General features: G+C 37.1%; 1 protein-coding gene across 4 annotated transcripts in view; it reads right to left on the bottom strand.

The window, feature by feature from the left end:
- Positions 1–20222, bottom strand: part of MCMDC2 (minichromosome maintenance domain containing 2) — a 34883-nt gene that overhangs the window by 8411 nt on the left and 6250 nt on the right. For 2 of the 4 annotated variants that reach the window (XM_036338419.1, XM_036338421.1), the window contains 7 exons: positions 18679–18804; positions 15852–16089; positions 11993–12198; positions 10345–10511; positions 9482–9661; positions 6542–6684; positions 2522–2631 (listed from right to left, as the gene is read on the bottom strand). In XM_036338419.1, coding sequence (XP_036194312.1) covers positions 2522–2631; positions 6542–6684; positions 9482–9661; positions 10345–10511; positions 11993–12198; positions 15852–16089; positions 18679–18804 — 1170 coding nt within the window. The remainder of the gene's footprint in view (positions 1–2521; positions 2632–6541; positions 6685–9481; positions 9662–10344; positions 10512–11992; positions 12199–15851; positions 16090–18678; positions 18805–20222) is intronic. The other 2 variants (XM_036338420.1, XR_004972518.1) reach the window with 2 other exon arrangements.

Raw genomic sequence — 20222 nt, 5'->3', positions numbered from 1 at the left:
GGAGCAGTTGGGAGCTTCAGTCCCAGCCTGAAAACAGCCCTCAGCCCCTCACCCAGACTGGCCAGGCACCCCAGTGGGAACCCCCACCCTGAAGGGTGTGTGACCAGCTGCAAACAGCCCTCATCCCCTCATCCAGGCTGGCCAGGCACCCCAGTGGGGACCCCCACCCTGAAGGGGGTGTGACCAGCTGCAAACAGCCATCATCCCCTATCCAGGCTGGCCAGGCACCCCAGTGGGAACCCCCACCCTGATCCAGGACACCCTTCAGGGCAAACCAGCCGGCCCCCACCCATGCACCAGGCCTCTATTCTATATAGTAAAAGGGTAATATGCCTCCCAGCACTGGGATCAGTGGAGCCACGAGGCCTCCCGGCACCGGGATCAGCGTGACAGGGGGCAGCGCCCAAACCCCCTGATTGCCCTGCGGCTCTGTGTGTGACAGGGGGCGGGGCCACAACCTCCCTATCCGCCCTGCTCTGTTTGTGACAGGGGAAGGCGCCCCAACCCCCGATTGGCCCTGCTCTGTGGGTGATAGAGGGCGGCGCCTCAACCCGCCCCCCCCCCCCCCCACGGGCCCTGCTCTGTGTGTGATGGGGTAGAGCCATAACCTCCCCATCAGCCCTGCCCTGAGTGTGACAGTGGCGGTGCCCCAACCCCCTGATCGGCCCTACTGTGTGAGTGACAGGGGGGAGCTCCTCAAACCCCTGATGGGCCCTCCTCTGTGCGTGACGGGGGGAGCTCCCCAACCCCCTGATGGGCCCTGCTCTGTGCGTGACAGGGGGTGGCGTCACAACCTCCCCATCAACTCTGCCTTGAGTGTAACGGGGCGGTGCCCCAACCCCCCAATGGGCACTACCCTGAGCCTGACTGAGGGTGGCATTAAAACCTCCCAATCTCCCTGCTCTGTGCATGACAGGGGGCGGCGCCCCAACTCCCCAATCGGCCCTGCTCTGAGCCCAACCAGGGGCTGCACCTAGGGATTGGGCCTGCCCTCTGCCACCCGGGAGCAGGCCTAAGCCAGCAGGTCGTTATCTCCCGAGGGGTCCCAGACTGGGAGAGGGCACAGGCCAGGCTGAGGAACCCCCCCTCCTCCCCAGAGTGCACAAATTTTTGTGCACCGGGCCTCTAGTATATATATAAAAGGCTAAGTGTCCCTCTGACCATCCAACCGGCTATGATGTGCACTGAACACCAGGGGGCAGACACTCAACACAGGAGCTGCCATGACCCACACTGGCAGGTACCACGGACCTGGCGCTGACAAACCAACACTCGGCTTCCCTCAAGTGGGACACAGGCCCCACCACCACCCCGGAGCGACACCCCACCAAATCGCAGCCAACGCTGCCAAGACCCCATTGCATAAAATGTGGCCCACAGCCCAGTCCAGCCCGAAAATGGTGGCTGTGGGCGCCGGGTAATGACCTCACGTAGCAACACCCGGCTTCCTCTCCCTAGCAACAACTAGCCTCCTTCACGTTTCTTCAGCCCAGAAACACTACTTGGTTTATAGCCAGGTACAAACATTTTACACTTTAACCAAATGTTTGTGAAGCATTTTCACGTGCCTCATCTCATTTGATCCTCATAGAAGTCCTAGAGTAGGCAGATAGGAGACTTAGTAGAATCCTATTTTTTTTTTCATTAGCCAGAAAACAGAGATGTAGAAAGTTTAGAAACTTGACCCAACTGAAAAGAAGTAAGAAATGGTGGACCTTGAAAATGACTTCAGGTTTTCTCACTGGGCAGAATATAGTCAAACACTGCTACAGTTAAATATTTCACCCTTTGTTCTCCCTGAGTGATCTACAATAATCTGCTTTGTGCTGATATTTACTGCTGTGTTGCTGACAATTGCCTGAAAGAGCAGTTGGGGTGCTTCAATGGGCTGGAAAAAGTTTAGCTAAGTCAGAAAGCAGGTCTAATTAAGTAAGTTTATCTATATACATAAAGCTCTTGCTGGCACCAATCACATGTGTGTGTTTCCATCTATCACTGTGGATTGTGAATTTGGTTGACACTTCTATTATACAGAAAGGGCGAATAGCGATATTAAAACATTTCTTCTAATTAATTTCCTTTCAATGTGCATGAATCCATGTACGGGCCTCTAGTAGTATTATAACTAGCAATTCAGAGAAGGTGCTAAGATAATCACATTTTATTTGGCTATGTGCCTAACTCCACTGTGGGGGACTGCATGACTATTAAATGTTGCATGTTATATTAAAAGGAAGATAAATTTAAAATCATTTCATGTATTGCATTAAGTACATTTTTTCTAGAATTACTTAATGCAAAAGTTCAAGTACAGAAACAATTATGCATAATAAGGAACTTAACATCAGATAATGATACTACTATAAGCAGTTAGTAAATGTTCAAATTAAAAAAGGCTTTACCTGATAGAAATTTATTAATCTTTAAAATATTTGAAATATTATAACATTTTAATTTAACAGAGTAAAAATATGTTTAAATATAATTATTTGTACACATCATTAATAATTTAAAAACTTACCATATTTCAATGTGAGAGATGTTTCAAATAATAAGACTGCAATTAGTACATCTTCTTTAAGCACTTTATTCCTTAAGTTCAGTCGAGCATGGGCTTCAGATAGGGAAATTCTACAAAAGAAAATTGAAGCCAATCAAAGTATGTTGATAGTATAAAGATGATATATATTTAGGCAGAAACAAACCAAGATATATGTGACCATAAGCCACACATTAAAGATTAGCATATTCTTTCTTTAAAAAAAATTTAGGCCCTAGCTGGTTTTTCTCAGTGGATAGAGCAGACTGAGGGTCCTGGGTTTGATTCCAGTCAAGGCACCTACCCGGGTTGTGGGCTTGGTCCCCAGTGGGAGATGTGCAGGAGGCAGCCAATCAATGATTCTCATCATTGATGTTTCTATATCTCTCTCCCTCTCTCTTCCTCTCTGAAATCAATAAAAAATATGTCTAAAAATAATTTAGTTTCTTTCCAAAGCATTTTTTTCCTACCAAGATGAACAGACTATTCTATAACAAGCAAGTATCCTGACTTATTATCAAAGAGTTGGTTTCCACCCTGGCTTATTGTTATTATTCTATAACCCCTCTCCCCAAATTCTGTTCAGATAAACACACAGTTGGGATACTAACTAGATATCTCTTATAGATACATCCTTAATATTTTCTTCCAGTTCTGCATCTATTTGAAGTCCTCATAGAATCTTGAAATTTCAGTGTTGGAAGAGAACTTTGAGATTAAAGTTCAAACTTCCATCAAATTAATTGAATTTTCTCTACAACACCCAGGCTAATTATTGTCTAGTTTCTTTTGAACTTTTTCTACAATTCACTGGGAATCATAAGGCAATCCATATATATATATATATATATATATATATATATATATATATATATATATATATATTTGATTTTAGAGAGGAAGGAAGAGGGAGAGATAGAAACATCAATGATGAGAATCATTGATTGGCTGCCTCCTCCACGCCCCCTACTGGGGATCAAGCCCACAACCCAGGCATGTGCCCTTGGCCAGAACCGAACCTGGAACCCTTCAGTCCGCAGGCCGACGCCCTATCCATTGAGCCAAACCAGCCGGGCCATGCCTTTCTTTTTAAACTACCTTTGATTACCTGAAAATTTTCCCTTAAGCTCTCATTAGGCGTGTATAATATACATGAACGATTGTTGGACTTGAGAATCAGAAAAACTGGGCCAAATCTCCAGAACTCACTACCTGTGTGACACTGTATAAATTATTTAATTTTGCAATTATTTTGAAGTTCAGGTATGAAATGGGGATAACAATTCCCAGGAGTTTTATGATTTCAAAAATAAGGCGATTGAAAATCTTGGGACTCACCCACAAAGATTATATAAATGTGAGCTGAAATTGGTTTCACTGTAATTTCCACCCACTGGTACCTGGTTCTGTCTTCTGGGATTACAGAAAAAGCCCAATACTTCTTAAATGTGACAGCTCTTCAAATATTCAAATACAACTTTTCTAGTTGGCCCACGTTTTCTTTTCTCAAGATAAATATCCCTAGTTCCTTTAAAATGTCATAAGACATAATGTTCAGGCCCTTCACCATTCTGGCTAGTGGGCAGATTTGGATAATACTCCTTTTTAGTATAGAATGATTACAGGTATGATTTGACTAGCTGAATAGAGAGAGGCAGAACTAACATTTCCTTATTATACCAGGTATTCTATTTTTTTTTTTATTGTCTAAAGTTTTATATATGTCTCCTTTTTCCCTTATTGACTGCCCCCCGCCCCCGACCCAAGCCATTCCCACCCTGGGCAAGCCCTCACCACCCCAGTGTCTGTGTCCATTAGTTATGCTAATATGCTTACTATATTCTATTAATGCAACCCAAATCACAGTATTATTAACAACCATGTTATATTGTTTACTCGCATGAACCATCAAAAGAATGAAATCTCAAGTCTTTTTCATAGTAAGCCTTATCACCCTTTCCTATCCATTCACTTGTACTGGGGAGGCTGAGATCTAACTGAGGACATTTATCCTATTAATTTTCTTCTTGTTAGACTAAGACCCTCATTCAAACCTGTGAAGAGCCCTCCAGAGGTGTTCATTTACAAATTTGATTATCATGATCCTGCTGTCTCACCCAAGCTCCTTCTAAAAATGTTGACCAGACAGAGTATGTATACAGCCTTTCAGGAAAAGAGAAGAGAGTATTGTTCAGCTCCACTTCTTTAGAAAAGCTAGGGTGGTGTTATTAGGTACCTGTCTATCTAAGTAGGAGAAAAATTCAAGGTTTATAATTCTTCTGACTAGTGGTTCATTTACTTTGCTACTTCATAACCCCCATCTCCACTCCTGGGGGTTATTTCTACAATGGGAAAAAGTAGAGCTATCATATTAAAATTAACTGTTTTATTTTTGGATCAATACAGTCAAATGTAAACTGAGGCTATATGAGTTTAAATAAAAAACATCTTTTTTACTACAGAGAAAAAACATAATGAGAAAACATAACTTTCAAAGCTTTTAAGCTTTGAGTACTGAGTACTGATTTGAGTATAAATATTACTTCAGAAAAAGGAAAGCATTATATAATTATGTTTACCATTATAAAACATCACAGTTGATTTCTACTTTGTCTTATCTTTAGCATTTTTTTCCAGCTCTATGAAGATAAATATACCATTGGGAGAAATTAAACATATTTATCTCTTTTAGACTCATACTTGACATTTCCTGCCGGTCCCTCACTTGTCTTATTTTATACTGTAGTTATAACAAGGTATTTATTTATTTAATGGATTACTTTACTCCTGGTCTTACTTTATAATTTTTTTGAGATTATACTTTAATCTATATCAAATGAAGTAATGGTCTAGCAATAGGGGATATTTAAACTATGATACAGTCACATCAAAACACAGTAAAACTGTCATGCAGTTATTAAAACAGAATGAGGTAAATATTTATGAAATGATAGTGTGGTAGTATACTATATATTCCATGCATGATTCCATTTGGGCAAAAATAGAGTATCCATATGAATATATATTTATATATTATAATATACATGTATATGAATGTTTAAATAACATAGTCAACTAAAATATATAACATACTCAAGTAAATATGTATTATTATACCTCATATATTTAAATTACATATTTGTATATGCTAGTATTTGAATGGATAATTTCTGGAAGAATAGACAAAAACTGTTAACAGTGATTAAGAAATTTGAATTTGGGGCCTTGCCCATGATCAGAGTTATTCTCAGAGGTAACTTTTTACAACCTGTCTCTAGGACAGGCAAATACGTAATTACTGATTATCCTGTGAGTGACCTTCCTCCCCCATGAAGCTTCAAGGTACCTTACTTATCCTTAGTTCAGAATGCCATAGATACTCATTTTTTAAAAAATATATTTTATTGATTTTTTTTACAGAGAGGAAGGGAGAGGGATAGAGAGTTAGAAACATCGATGAGAGAGAAACATCGATCAGCTGCCTCCTGCACACACCCTACTGCGGATGTGCCCGCAACCAAGGTACATGCCTGCAACCAAGGTACATGCCCTTTACTGGAATTGAACCTGGGAACCTTGAGTCCGCAGGCTGATGCTCTAACCACTGAGCCAAACCGGTTAGGGCTGTTACTATGTTTTATGTCAATTTAATTATAGACCAGCCAGAAGTGTAAAGGAAATTTCTTCTTCCTGACAAATATCAACAGCCACATTTTAAAAAACAAACATTTGTATATGAAATCCATATACTTTTCTCAGACATCTTACACAGGGGTCTAATAAAAATTAATTTAGTGAAAATAAATAATTGGAGGTTCAAATGATGTAACAATATAACAAAAGGAATTGTTAATTCACCTTAAATTCTCTTGGAACAAGGTAAATTATAAACCAACCAACCAGCAATTAAACAAAAAAAACAAAAGAAATAGATAAATAAGTTAATTAAGCACATCATTTAAAAGTTAATACTGGCTTTAAAATTTTACAGTGAATACCTACAAATATTTTAATGCAGATGCTGACAGTTTTGATCCACATATAGAATCTGTTCTGATTCTGCGACTTGCTAGATAATAGCCATGAACCATTCTTTCTGCCTCCAAGCTGAATTCTACATTCAAATTCTTTGCAAAAGCCAGCAGCTAAATTAAAAGTGTGAAAAATTTAAGAGACTCAGACTTTATTATATAATCTATATTACAAAAATGCAAAGTATATTGTCATTTTATTTATTAAAGTTTACATATTTTATTTACATTGAAATTAAATATCTGGGGCCATCCCAAAGTCATTGAGCATTTTAAATCAGAGTCTTATATTTGTAAGATTAAAATGTTCTGTACAACGTATTGGAATGACTTTTAAGTCTTTGTTTCCAATGGAATCAAGGCTCACTCAGAGCCTTTCACTGGGAGGGCTTCTCTCAGAAGCTCATTTCCTTTTGAATAGCTTCAATTCTTTGACAGTTTATTTCCTTATAACTTTCCCTCATCGGCCCTAGAGCTTGCCCTCCTTTCGTCCCTTTCTTCCTTTTAAAGAACACAACTGAACACTAGCAATGTGGGAGGCATTGTGTTAACTACTATGAATGTGGGCCTTGGAGATTCAGTAAGATTTTGGGCCGAGAATAAGTTTTCAACATGATTATCAATATTTTCTCTGTGTTTTATGCTTTTTTTCTTTCCGAGTGATTCCCATTTTCTTAAGTCCTTATTCAATGACATAATTTCCAGACTTTTCAACAATCTTAGTTGTTTTCTGGTTTTAAAACTCATAGAAAAATTAACCATAAAAATGTTGCTATTAATTATAATCTTTATATCTTAAAGATAACTTTTTAAAAAAGCTTTTGGATATGTTCTGAATTGAATATGTCCTGTCTTCTTTATTTCCTGATACTCCACAGTTCCCTCCAGACCTTTGGAACTGGATAATACTATTAACTACATCAGTAGCCCTTCTAGGTTTTATTTACCCTTTGGAGGCCCAGTCACGTGCCACCTATATCCCCCTTCAGAAAAAGACTGTTGCTCCAGCTTCTGGAAGTGCTGTCAGTATTTCACCTCTAGCTGTCAGTATTCTTCAGGGATTGTCTCAGGACAACCCATATCAAATGATTCATTGAGGTGGAAGTGGGGGAGGGTGTTGTAAAACCCTCTATTTATTTAAAAAAAAAAAAAAAAAAAAAAAAGGACACCTCTGATGGGTCTCCTTAGCTCCAGAGCTCACTGTGGGGCCAGCAAAGGCAATCTCTGGGCCTCTATCACGGTTTGACTCCCTCTCTGTCCAATCCTGCTTCCTCCTCCCTTGCACGGGTATTGATAGGAGAGCACTCCCTGATAAACAGTTGTACACTAAACTCCATTTCAGTTCACCTCCTAGACAGCCCAGGCTGCAACATATTCCATCCAATCTGTTTTGTGTGATAGGCAGATTTATCTTTTGGGGAAATCATTTTCACTATTTCACTAGTAAAGTCTATAACTGTTCTTTCCAGTCTGACAAATCAACTATAAACTCCTTTGCCTGAACTTTTCAAGGCTTATTGTAAATTTGCCAAATCCCAATCCCAGTGACTCCATAATACAATTTTTGCTCCAGTCAGGCAAGTCTTCTCATAGTTTTCCATGCATATTCATTTCTACTTTTATGTCTTTGCTCCTATTCTTATTTCTGTTTAGCATGCCCATTCTTCCTGTCATCTAAATCTTACCTTTTCTTAAGCCCCTACCAAAGTCTCATCTCCTCTATGAAATGTCCCCAACTCTTACATTCTACTTGCTATCTTCCTTTCTGAAATCCTAAAATACTTAGTCAGTGCCACCCAGTTTAGCATATAAATGATCACTTAGTTGTTTCATGTATGTTATTTATACCTCAGTTAATGATACTTAAAAAAGAAAATTTGTTTCCATGGGAATTTAAAAAAATCAGAAGTAGGCTCATATATATATAGTATTCATTAAGTCCTGAATAATTAATAAACCCATAGATATTTTTGTTTTTGATGGAAAAACTGGGTGAAAATTTATCCAGATCATTAGTGCATCTATATTAATTCCTACAGACAAACTACTTTTTCTTCTATACTAAAAACAAAAAACAAAAAGACCTTTATTGTATTATCAATATTGTTCTTTTTCTGTTCTATGTGAATAAACAATGCTCACAATGCATTTTTAAGCCCACCTCACCCTTCAACCTTTTACCCATGCAATATGCCTATAAGGAAGGCAGATAAGAAAACAAAATTTAATGACTCATGCATTACAACTTCCCAATATTCTTTCCCTTTTATCTATCCCACTCAGATACTTTAACTCTACTGTGGACAGATTTCTGAAGAGTTACTATTAAAAGGGTTTCACTTATAAATATTTGAGTGTCTTTAATAACAATGAAAATCATTACTAAATTTATATCATCTACTCTCAGGTTCTCTGAATATGCCACAAATGTTTTCATGTCAGGACATTAAAATGACTTAGTGAGTCATGATTGATATTCCCTAAAGTCAGAATGCTGAAGGCAGTCATCTAAAGAAAATACCTTTGAATAGTCTGTAAAATGTAAATAACAGTATATCTATACAGCCTCTCATCATAATTTTCTATAGAAATATTCTATTTTGATTTTTTTTATTGAGATTCCTTAAGCTATAGTGACTTGGACAGTGGTGCAAAGAATAAACTCAACTTTTTAAATATCTATGTCCTTATACATGCTAATATCTAGGATGGGCATGCTAATACCTATGTCCTTTTATTTAACTATAATTCTAAATATTTTCTATGCAATGTCCTTAAAATGTTGAAAAGTTAGCAGAAAGTTGGAACAAATGAATCCTAAAAACAGAAAACTGAATGCTCAAAGAGAATTGAATTTAAATTGAAAAACATTAGCACAAGTATTCTTGGTAATCATTTTTTCTCTTTTTACCTTTTCAAAATCTTCTGTTGTGAACTGTTTAGAAGCTAAATAAAGCAGCCCTTCAGGATCAATGGCTTTCTTTAAAGTATGTTGCACAGTAGGAAGAAATGGGTGGCAAGGAGATGATTCATTACAGTTAATCAATAATCCAAATACCTCTACAAGATTAGCTGGAATCAAGCTGCAATCCTACATCAAACAAAAACATAAAAGGCAAACATTAAACTCAGGCATTTTCACAAAGACTTAGGAAATAAATTTTAAATTATTTGAATTATTCATATATTTATAAAATTTGCTTACATTAAATTATATACTGATAACTATAATAATTATGATTTGCTATTACTAATTATTATTTAAAGTGATTCCTGAATAGCCTGAGAACTTTGTAGTGACTAATTTTTTAAAACTGCTCTTTATTAAGTATTTTCTAATACTTATTTACACATTATTCATTAAAACTTCCACTAAATTCAAATAAAAATTTCTAATGAGTAGAGACATCTGCATGGCATGACTAAATAACATAAAAGAATTTCACACTATGTCATTATTTAGTTCTAATACCCAATTAAGTATAGAAATGGGATAACAAAACATTAAGAACAACAAAAATATTAAGATTAAAATATGTGGCTAAATTCCCTGAACAACTCTAATCTATAATAATAAAAGTGTAATATGCTAATTAGACTGGACAGCCAAACAACCTTCTGGACATCCTTCTGGATGTCCTTCCAGATGACCTGGACGAAGCCAGGGCTGCGAGGGCCGAGGCAAGCTGCCACGGCTGCGAGGGCCAAGTGCCGAGCTCCTTGCGCAAATTTCTTGCATTGGGCCGCTAGTAATAAAATATGCATATATCTTACCATCTGACCAATTAGAGTGTTGGTTTTCTGCATATTTTTCCTTGAAGATGAATCCATATCAATGAAAGACCAAAAACTGCACTGAATGGGAAAAGTCGTTTGTTGATTGGTATCATCCCCAAACTTCTTTCCCGGGATGTACACTGTAATGCTTCTGCTTTCCATAACTAAGTCAAAAGACATTACCCATTTATTAAGTTCATTTTGGTCTATATATCTACAAATCAATAAAAAATATTGTTATATAGAATGTTATTGTCTAAACTTTAGATAGTAAAGACACAAGTACATTAGATTGTTTTGCATTATTATACAGATACTTGTATAATAATGTTCATAGCAGCATTACTCACAATAGCCCCAAACTAACAACGGCCCAAGTGTCCATCACAAGATGAACAAATTTTTAAATAATTATATATGTATAACCCTAGCCGGTTTGGCTCAGTGGATAGAGCGTCAGCCCATGGACTGAAGGGTCCTAGGTTTGATTCCGGTCAAGGGCACGTACCTTGATTGCAGGTTCCCTGGCCCTGGTTGGGGTGCATGCAGAAGGCAACCAATCAATATGTCTCTTTCATCGATATCTCTCTCTGTCTCTCCCTTTCCTTTCTATTCGCTCTAAAAATCAATGGAGCCCTAGCCGGTTTGGCTCAGTGGAGAGAGCGTTGGCCTGCGGACTGAAGGGTCTCGGGTTCGATTCCAGTCGAGGGCACATGCCCCAGTTGCAGGTTCGGTCCCCAGTGGAGGACATGCAGGAAGCAGTCAATCAATGATTCTCTCTCATCATTGATGTTTCTATCTCTCTCTCCCTCTCCCTTCCTCTCTGAAATCAATAAAAAAATATTTTTAAAAAATCAATGGAAAAATATCCTTGGGTGAGGATTAATAACAACAACAACCATCTATATCTATATCTATATCTATATCTATATCTATATCTATATCTATATCTATATCTATATCATCTATATCTATATCTATATCTATATCTATATCTATCTATCTATATATATACCCTTAGGTGAGGATTAACAAAAATAAATTATGCCCCTCAGCCAGGTGAGCTTTATTCTATGTATGCAAAACTGGTTCAGCATTTGAAAATCAACTAATGTAATTCATAATACCAACAGGCTAAAGAAGGAAAATCAAATTATTGTATCAATTGATATGGAAAAGTATTTGATAAAATCCAACTTTCATTCATTAAAAAATAATTCTCAGTAGATTAGGAGTAGAGGGAACTCATTCAACTTGAAAGAGAACATCTACAAAAAACTATAGCTGGCATCATACTTAAGTTTCCCATGATATTTGGTGAGAAACAAAGCTTTCCTGCTAAGACCAGGAACAAGACAAAGGTGTCCCTTCTCACTACTGCTTTTCAATATCGTATTGGAAGTCCTACCTAATGCAATCAGATAAGAAAAGGAAATAAATCTGTTTCAATACAAACTGAGAGTAAAGGCATTTTGCCCATTAAAATTTTCTGTTTTTATTTATAAAGATTAAATGAAAAATGCCAATTAGTATAATTTTCAGTTTCTAAAACAAGTACAATACACTCTTAACTGTTAAGTAACTCCTTGACAATGATGAGACTATAAGTTAAACAGGTGAAAATTATTTTGAAAAAAATGTTTACCTGATTGAAGCTGTTCAAGTTTATCTTTTTTGTATGACGCCAAGTCTCCTATAAAGCAGATACCACCTTTAGCTAGCAAAGCACTGCCAGCTTGAATGCTAACCGCTCCAGTTCCATAATTATTCCTGAATAGAGTAGGAAAAATTTCAGTAGAGACTGGATGACGTATACCACGGGGCACAAGGTTTATACTGTAATTCAAAAGCCTAGGGAAAAATAAATTATTCATTACTGTTATTTAATATTTGGTTTTCAGAAATCATAATGTGTAACAGATACACAATCAAATTTAATTTGATTTCAGAGAGGAAGGGAGAGGGAGAGATAAAAACATCAATGATGAGAGAGAATCATTGATTGGCTGCTTCCAGTGGAAACCCAGGCACATGCCCTGACCTGAAATCGAACCGTGATCTCCTGATTCATAGGTCAACACTCAACCACTGACCCGCACTGACTGGGCTCCAAGGCCCCCTTTTTCTCTGACTTTACAGTGAGCTAAAAGCAATCCTGCCTTGGCTAACTTCTGAATGAGCTAACAACAGCTCTGACTTGACTCACTTCTTTCCTAAGTTTCTAGGGAACCAAAGCAGAGCACCACCTGTCCTAGGCTCTCTCTCCTGCTGCTTCTTCTATCCTAAAACTTTCCTTTGTTTCACTGTCCCCAACTTTAATAAACGTACTTTCAAAATCACTTGGACTAGTGTTGTGAACTCTTTCCTACACGAAGTCAATAACCTACACACTACAGGCTGGTCCCTGTCAGGTAACAAAATGATTTATACCCAGTTCAATATTATAACTAGTTAATATCCAGTTCAATTGGTTTTCAACAATGGTACCAAAGCAATTCAACGAGGAAAGAAAAGTCTTTCCAAAAAATGGTATACAAAAATTAGAGAAATATATAGCAAAAATATTAACCTTGACTCCTACCTCAAACCATATACAAAAATTAACTTGAAATAGATAACAGACCTAATGTAAGAGTGAAAACTAGCCCGGCCAGTGTGGCTCAGTTGGTTGGGTGTCATCCCTTGCACCAAAAGGTTGAGGGCTTGATCCCCCGTAGGGGGCATGTTAGGAGGCAGCCAATTGATGGCATTGATGTTTCTCTTTCTCCCTGTCCCTTCCTCTCTCTCTAAAAGTCAATAAAAAAATATATTTTTAAAGTGAAAACTACAATGCTTCTAGAAGAAAACATAAAATAACATAATCATGACCTTGGGGTTGCAAACACTTCTTAAACAGAACTGACAAAACATAAACATGTAAGAAAGTAATAAACTTGATTTCAACAAAACTAAAAAGTCTGTTCATCAAAGATATCTAAGTTTTAGACTGGGAGAAACAGTTCATGATACACATATATGACAAAGGAAGAATATCCAGAACAACCCAATTTAAAAGTGAGCAAAGAACTTGAACAGACACTTCCTAAAAGGAGATATGAGTAGCCAAAAAGCACATGAAAAAGAACTCAAATCAGTAGTCGTCAGGGAAATGCAAATTAGAATCATAATGAGATAGTATTTCATACACTAGAATGGTTAAATTGAGAAAGACTGACAACACCAGAGAGGAAGGGAGAGGGAGAGATAGAAACATCAAAGATGAGATTCAGTGGTAAGGATAGAAACAACTGTAACCTTACATTGTACAACCACTTTAGAAAAATGGCACTGTCTTATAAAGGTAAATATACATCTATCTTATGACACAGCATTTCCACAATTTAGTATTTATCCAAGATAATGAAAACACATGTCCATAGAAAGACTTGTGCAAGAATGTTTACAGCAGCTTTATTTTTAATAAAACATGCAAAACCTCAATCTTCACCACCAGAAGAATGGATGAACAAATTCTGGTATAGTCATATAATGGAATACTACTCATCAATAAAAACAATAAACTACTAATACACACAACTGGGTCAATATCAAAAACATGTTGAGTGAAAGAGACTAGATACAAGAGTATGCGCTGTATGATTCTACTTATATGAAGTTCAAGAATAGGAAATTAATCTATTGTGACAGAAATCACCTGTGGAGATAGGCACTGTTTGGAAGGAGTGAAAGAACTTTCTGAGGTGATAGAAATGTTCTATATCTACTTATGGTGATGGCTATAGGAGTGTATGGATTTGTCAAAATTCATCAAATTGTATACTTAAGATCTGATTATTTCACTATATATAAATGTTACCTAAAAACAAAACAAAACAAAACAAAAAAACCCAAATCTCTCACACAGCCTCAAATGCCATAGGAAAAGTCAAAGGTTAATCACAAAAGGAAAATAGACAAAGGCTTTAATTTATAAGAGGTATCACAAATCAATAAGAAATGAACAACTTGCCCTAGCCTGTTTGGCTCAGTAGATAAAGCTTTGACCTGGGACCAATAGGTCCCAGATTCAATTCTGGTCAAGGACACATACCTCGGTTGCAGGTTCATCCTGGCCCAGGCCCTGGTTGCCTCCTGCACGAGGCAACCAATCGATGTTTCTCTCTCACATCAATATTTCTCTCTGTCTTTCCCTCTCTCTTCCATGCTCTCTAAAAATCAAAATAAAATTAGATATGATTTGTGAAGATTTGAAAAAATTAAGTCCTTAAAAAAAAGAAATAAACAATAGAAAAGTGAAAAATGATCAAGGAGTTTCATAGAAAAATAATAGAAGTGTTTGACAAGCTGTAAATGATGCCAAAATTTATTTCCAATTAAATTTGTGCAATCTGTAGCAGTTAGCACATTTACATTGCAATTTAATTTCAGCAAAAATATTTGAATTTTATTTTTTTAAACATATTTTTAAAATTGATTTCAGAGAGGAAGAGAGAGAAACATCAATGATGACAGAGAATCATTGATCGGCTGCCTCCTGCACGCCCCACACTGGGGATCAAGCCTGCAACCCGAGCATGTTTCCTCCTGGTTCGTAGGTTGACACTCAACCACTGAGCCACGCCAGCCGGGCTCTTTTAATTTTAAATCATTCTATATATTTGATTTTTTTCTTTATAATGGCATATATGATATTAATATAAGAAGCATATTCCTAGCTTTCTGAATATTTTTTTAAAATTCTCATTCTTCTTCTTTTTTTAAATATATTTTTTTATTACTTTCTTACAGAGAGGAAGGGAGAGGGATAGAGAATTAGAAACATTGATGAGAAACATTGATCAGCTGCCTCTTGCACACCTCCTACTGGGGATGTGCCCGCAACCAAGATACATGCCCTTGACAGGAATAGAACCTGGGACCTCTCGGTCCGGAGGCCGACGCTCTATCCACTGAGCCAAACCGGTTAGGGCGCTTCCTGAATATTAAGTAACTTTTAAAAAGGGGTACTTGCTAGTGAGGAGCCCCAAAATGCTGAGTAAAGGCTTATTCCAATGTTAGAGTGATACTCCCAAAACAGTAATTTGGGCACTTTTGACAGCCTTATATGGGTATAGTGAGTCAGTGTTACTGAGTGGAATATTAAAGAAAAATAAGAAAATGGCTTGTTGGCTCTCAGAGGGGAGATTATTTAAAAAATAAAAACAAAGTACAAAAGCAGAACACTAAGGCAGGGAATGGGGGAGGAAGGAAGCCTGAGAATGATGCATTTATTTGTAAAGGTCTGAGTGGGGAAACAGATGGAAACTTTGAACGGTTAGATCCTCAAAACATTGAAAACAAACATCCCAATTCATATTTTAAAAGTTTTAAATTTCATTGATAAGTGTTTAAATTTTTGCCCAGGTAAGTCCTAAATATTTGTCTTTTAATAATGCTCATGGAAAAGATTTATGCAAATCTGTGACCAATTTATTATGTGAAAAAATTCATATCACATATTTTACCTGTCTACAAGTAGAGTATCACTTGTTATAATTAAAATATCCAGGCAATCTTCCAGTTCCTTGTTAGAGTCTCTTGTCTGAACTAGACTCATCAGCAAACAGAGCTTGAGAAAATTGTAAGTCCCGGGAGGAACAATGTGTGATGCAAAGATATTGGCAAGTATTGCTGTAAACTTCCAGCATGAGCTGGAAGTCAAAGAGAGTAGACACCTGAAATTGTCGCTAATTCCTGAAGGAACTGAAAGTAAATAATAACATGTTTAAAAGGGTTTTAAAACAAGAAAATGACATGATAGATGTCTAATTCTATTTATCTAAAATATTATCACCAGATTACAGTTATTGTAATGATGCCATATTAAAATTCTTATAGATAATATTATGACTGGAGGTCTCTCTGGTCTATCATTTCTATCCCACGAAAGGAAGCAGTCACCCCAAGTGTCCACAGAGATTGGTGGCGGGGTGCAAGCAAATTCTTCATTCCTTTCCTTTTAAGACCTATCTGAGCAAAGCCAGATCACAGGGCTCCTGTATTACAGTATTTGCTTCTGTTTGACTAAAAAGCAGAATGGGAAATATTTGACAGTTGCTGTTAAAAGGGCAGATTTATACTCTAGTATTTTGAAAGCATTGTACTATACTATAAGGTAACATTATAGACCTCCACTTCCTCACTCTGTCCAACTCCCGCAAGTTGGACAGGATGAGTGATTTAATCGAATTGGTCAGTTTTGAAGAATAGCTGTGGATGTATAACCTAGTCACTTTCTCCTTCCTTTTGGGCTATGTGGGAACCATGCCAGAGTCACAGGATAGCCAAAGCTAATTAGAGTGTGGAGGCCTTGTTGATAGTACACCAGATGGCCAAGGCCACTCTAAACATGGGAACCTTAATCAGAATGTTCAAGACTAACATACCATATGCAGGTGCAAGGCCACAGTGATCTCACAGTACACTGTGCACGCATGCCTTTCTGTAGCCAAAATGATTGATGTAACTGTTGACTAGAGGCCTCTTTTGTCTAAGTCCGTGGTCAGCAAACTGCGGCTCGCGAGCCACATGCGGCTCTTTGACCCCTTGAATGTGGCTCTTCCTAAGCCTTAGGAGTACCCTAATTAAGTTAATAACAATGTACCTACCTATATATATAGTTTTAAAAATTTGGCTCTCAGAAGTAATTTCAATTGTTGTACTGTTGATATTTGGCTCTGTTGACTAATGAGTTTGCCGACCACTGGTCTAAGTGATATAATACATGTTCACCCGCCAGTCACAGTGTACTGGGGAGAAGCTGAGGCAGGCTCAGAGGATGTAGCTCCTATGTGTGCAGGAAAGCCTGGAGTGGTCGGGGAAGTTGCTGAGGCAGAGAGCTCAGTTGCCGTGGTGAGTCTAGGGGCAGCGTGCAGCTGCTCAGATAACTGTGAGTACAGAGATTGATGCTGCTTTGTGAGAAAGATGTATTTGGTTTATCAGCTGGTGTGCGGCTACCTGTATGGGACTTTGCTGTGAAGGACTGTTTTGTCTGATGGCTATATGGCCACTGGCTTCTATATGAAAGACTCATTCTTATACATCCACAACTTCTCATGGCTTCTCCGTCTGTCACCTGGTGTCCAAGAAGGTCCAGTCCCTGGCAGAGGGGTTTGGCCCAGACAGTTAGTGCAATGGGCAGGGTTTGAGAAGGAACCTGCCCCCACAGTTGGCATAGTCAAGCAGAATTTAGAATATATGAACTCAGAGCACCTGTGCTGAACTGTGCTCTGACAGGCTACCATCATAGAGCACTGATTTCTTCTACTCACCCCTGACCATGGACCAAGGAAGGCTGCCTTAGTGTAGCTTTTACCACAGTTGAATGGTTAAATTTGCCTAATTCTGGAGTTCAGCATGAGAAAGCATACTTTTCCACCTACATATAAGTCATGTTCTGCTACTAAATCAATAAATCTTGAAACACCTCACAGCAGAAAACATTTAAAAGATCACTAAAATGTCCATTGTGCATTAGTGCCTTTCTTTCTTCAACATTTTAATTTTATTAAGAAACTTTCTCTTCAAGATAAGCAGCGGTATCTAGAATCAACTTGCATTTAAAGTCTACTTAGGTCTCTCTTATTGCAGATGGTTATCTAGGGATTCTTAAAAAAATCTAACTCTATTCAAAATTTAACTAGCCCTTGCTACATTTAAATATTTGTGTGCCAAGTTAAAAGAGGTCTGCTCTCCACTTTCATTTACCTAATGCTTAATTATATTGAAATTGCTAAAGAAATTGTAAGATAGCTGATATTTTGACCCCCATCTGCCTTTCTCTTTTGTCTTATATCTGAATTGGTTCAGAATTCAAATGAGGAAAAGGATGATAGTTTATTGGGCTCTCTCAGGTCACAAGCTAAGATCTAGCTAGTTAAGGCTAGAAAATAAATGTTAGGGTAGAAAAACCTTTTGACTAATCTCTAACTCTTGGTACCCTGAACTATTTTTCTCATTGCTAATTATAAAAAAACAACAACACCAAAAGCAAAATAAGGTTTAGCTAAAAAAAAAAAAAAAAAAAGGAGATTTCATATGGGAAAGGTTCTATATTATCCCATTTTATTTCCTTCATAGCATTTATTATCTGAAATTGTCTTATTGATTAGTTTATAGGTTTACTGACTGTCTACCATCTGATTTCAGAGTAGGAACCTTAACTGTCCTATCACAACTGTATCCCTCATGCTTAGAAGAGTGCCTAGCACACAGGCAGCCAATACTTATTTCCTAAACAAATGGATTTAAATTTAAATATTTGTTAATATATGATACTAGCACTTTCCTTACCTTTTGGATTGCAAAAAGTGATGCTGTTTGCCTCTATACAGACAGAAGTTTGTAAAGTTTTTACACAGGTTGGAATTCCAATAATTTTATACTCATTTCCTATACTCATTTTGTTCACCAATTCATCTAAAATTATTAAACGCAAAAGAAAATGTGTTCACTAAATGAAACGTGTACATGATCATATGGTTCAAAGATCTAGAACTAGTAACAATTCAGTAGTTGAATTAGTTGTAAAGGATACTATTGTTTAGTATAATATCCATATAGAATGGCATTAATGATGCAAATTGAGGCAATTTTATTGCTGATAAATTTTGACACTTATAGACAATGATGAACTAACTTCAAGAAGCATGTTACATAGTAACTAGGTAGTCTCCTATATATGATCAAAAGGAAAAACAAGATCATTCTACTTAAGATAAAATATCTTAACATTAAATGACAAGAAATGTTAATAAAAATAACATTATAAATAATACTTTTATTAAGGGAGAAAATAATTTTAAAAGGTACTATTACTGTCTATAATACAGGCAAGGTACTATTCTATACATTACCCAACTGTAAAATGTAAGATTGATACTGTCATCCCCACTTTATATATGAAGAAACTGAGAGGTTAAGTGTCTTGCACAAAGCTAAAGTCATTCTTCTTAAAGGACAGAGTTCTAAAATTACCAAAACTGAAATTCACATCTAGGTCTGCCTATCTCCAAAGTCTACCCTCTTGCATTATACTAGATTCCTCTTTCACACTTACATATTGGGCAAAAATTTTGCACAAGTTCAAAAACATTATTTAAAAAAACATACACCAAAAATCTTAATCTTCCATTACAGTTAGAAGTTGGGTAGCTGTAAAGCTAGGAAAGACAGGTTTATAAAGCAAAACAAGGTTTAACTTCTCTCTCTGAGGAAGATCAAATAGTGATCATCATTTTTATCCTTTTCTCTCTTGCTCTTTTTTTTTTTTTTACGTTCCAGAGAGCATACTGGTGTACCCTGTAGACCTGGAAGAGAAGACTCAGGCTCAAGAATTGAGAAAATAAAAACTTCAAATCAACCAACCAAACTAGCAACAACAACTAAATCAGCGGTTCTCAACCTGTGGGTCACGACCCCTTTGGGGGTCGAACGACCCTTTCACAGGGGTCGCCTAAGACCATCGGAAAACACATATAATTACATATTGTTTTTGTGATTAATCACTATGCTTTAATTATGTTCAATTTGTAACAATGAAAATACATCCTGCATATCAGATATTTACATTACGATTCATAACAGTAGCAAAATTACAGTTATGAAGTAGCAACGAATATAATTTTATGGTTGGGTCACAACATGAGGAACTATATTTAAAGGGCCACAGCATTGGGAAAGTTGAGAACCACTGAATTAAATGATACAGAAAATAATGAAAGGAAAATAAAAATGAATAGTTTTTCAATTGTGTCATGGAATCTTAGAGTTTGATGGATGTGTCCTGAAGTCAAGGAAAGGTCAAGATGAAGGCAAGGAGTCTAGGAAATGGTTAT

Source organism: Myotis myotis, unplaced genomic scaffold (assembly GCF_014108235.1).
Source record: "Myotis myotis isolate mMyoMyo1 unplaced genomic scaffold, mMyoMyo1.p scaffold_m19_p_16, whole genome shotgun sequence".
Classification (NCBI taxonomy): Eukaryota; Metazoa; Chordata; class Mammalia; order Chiroptera; family Vespertilionidae; genus Myotis; species Myotis myotis.
This window is presented reverse-complemented; position numbering and strand designations above follow the sequence as displayed.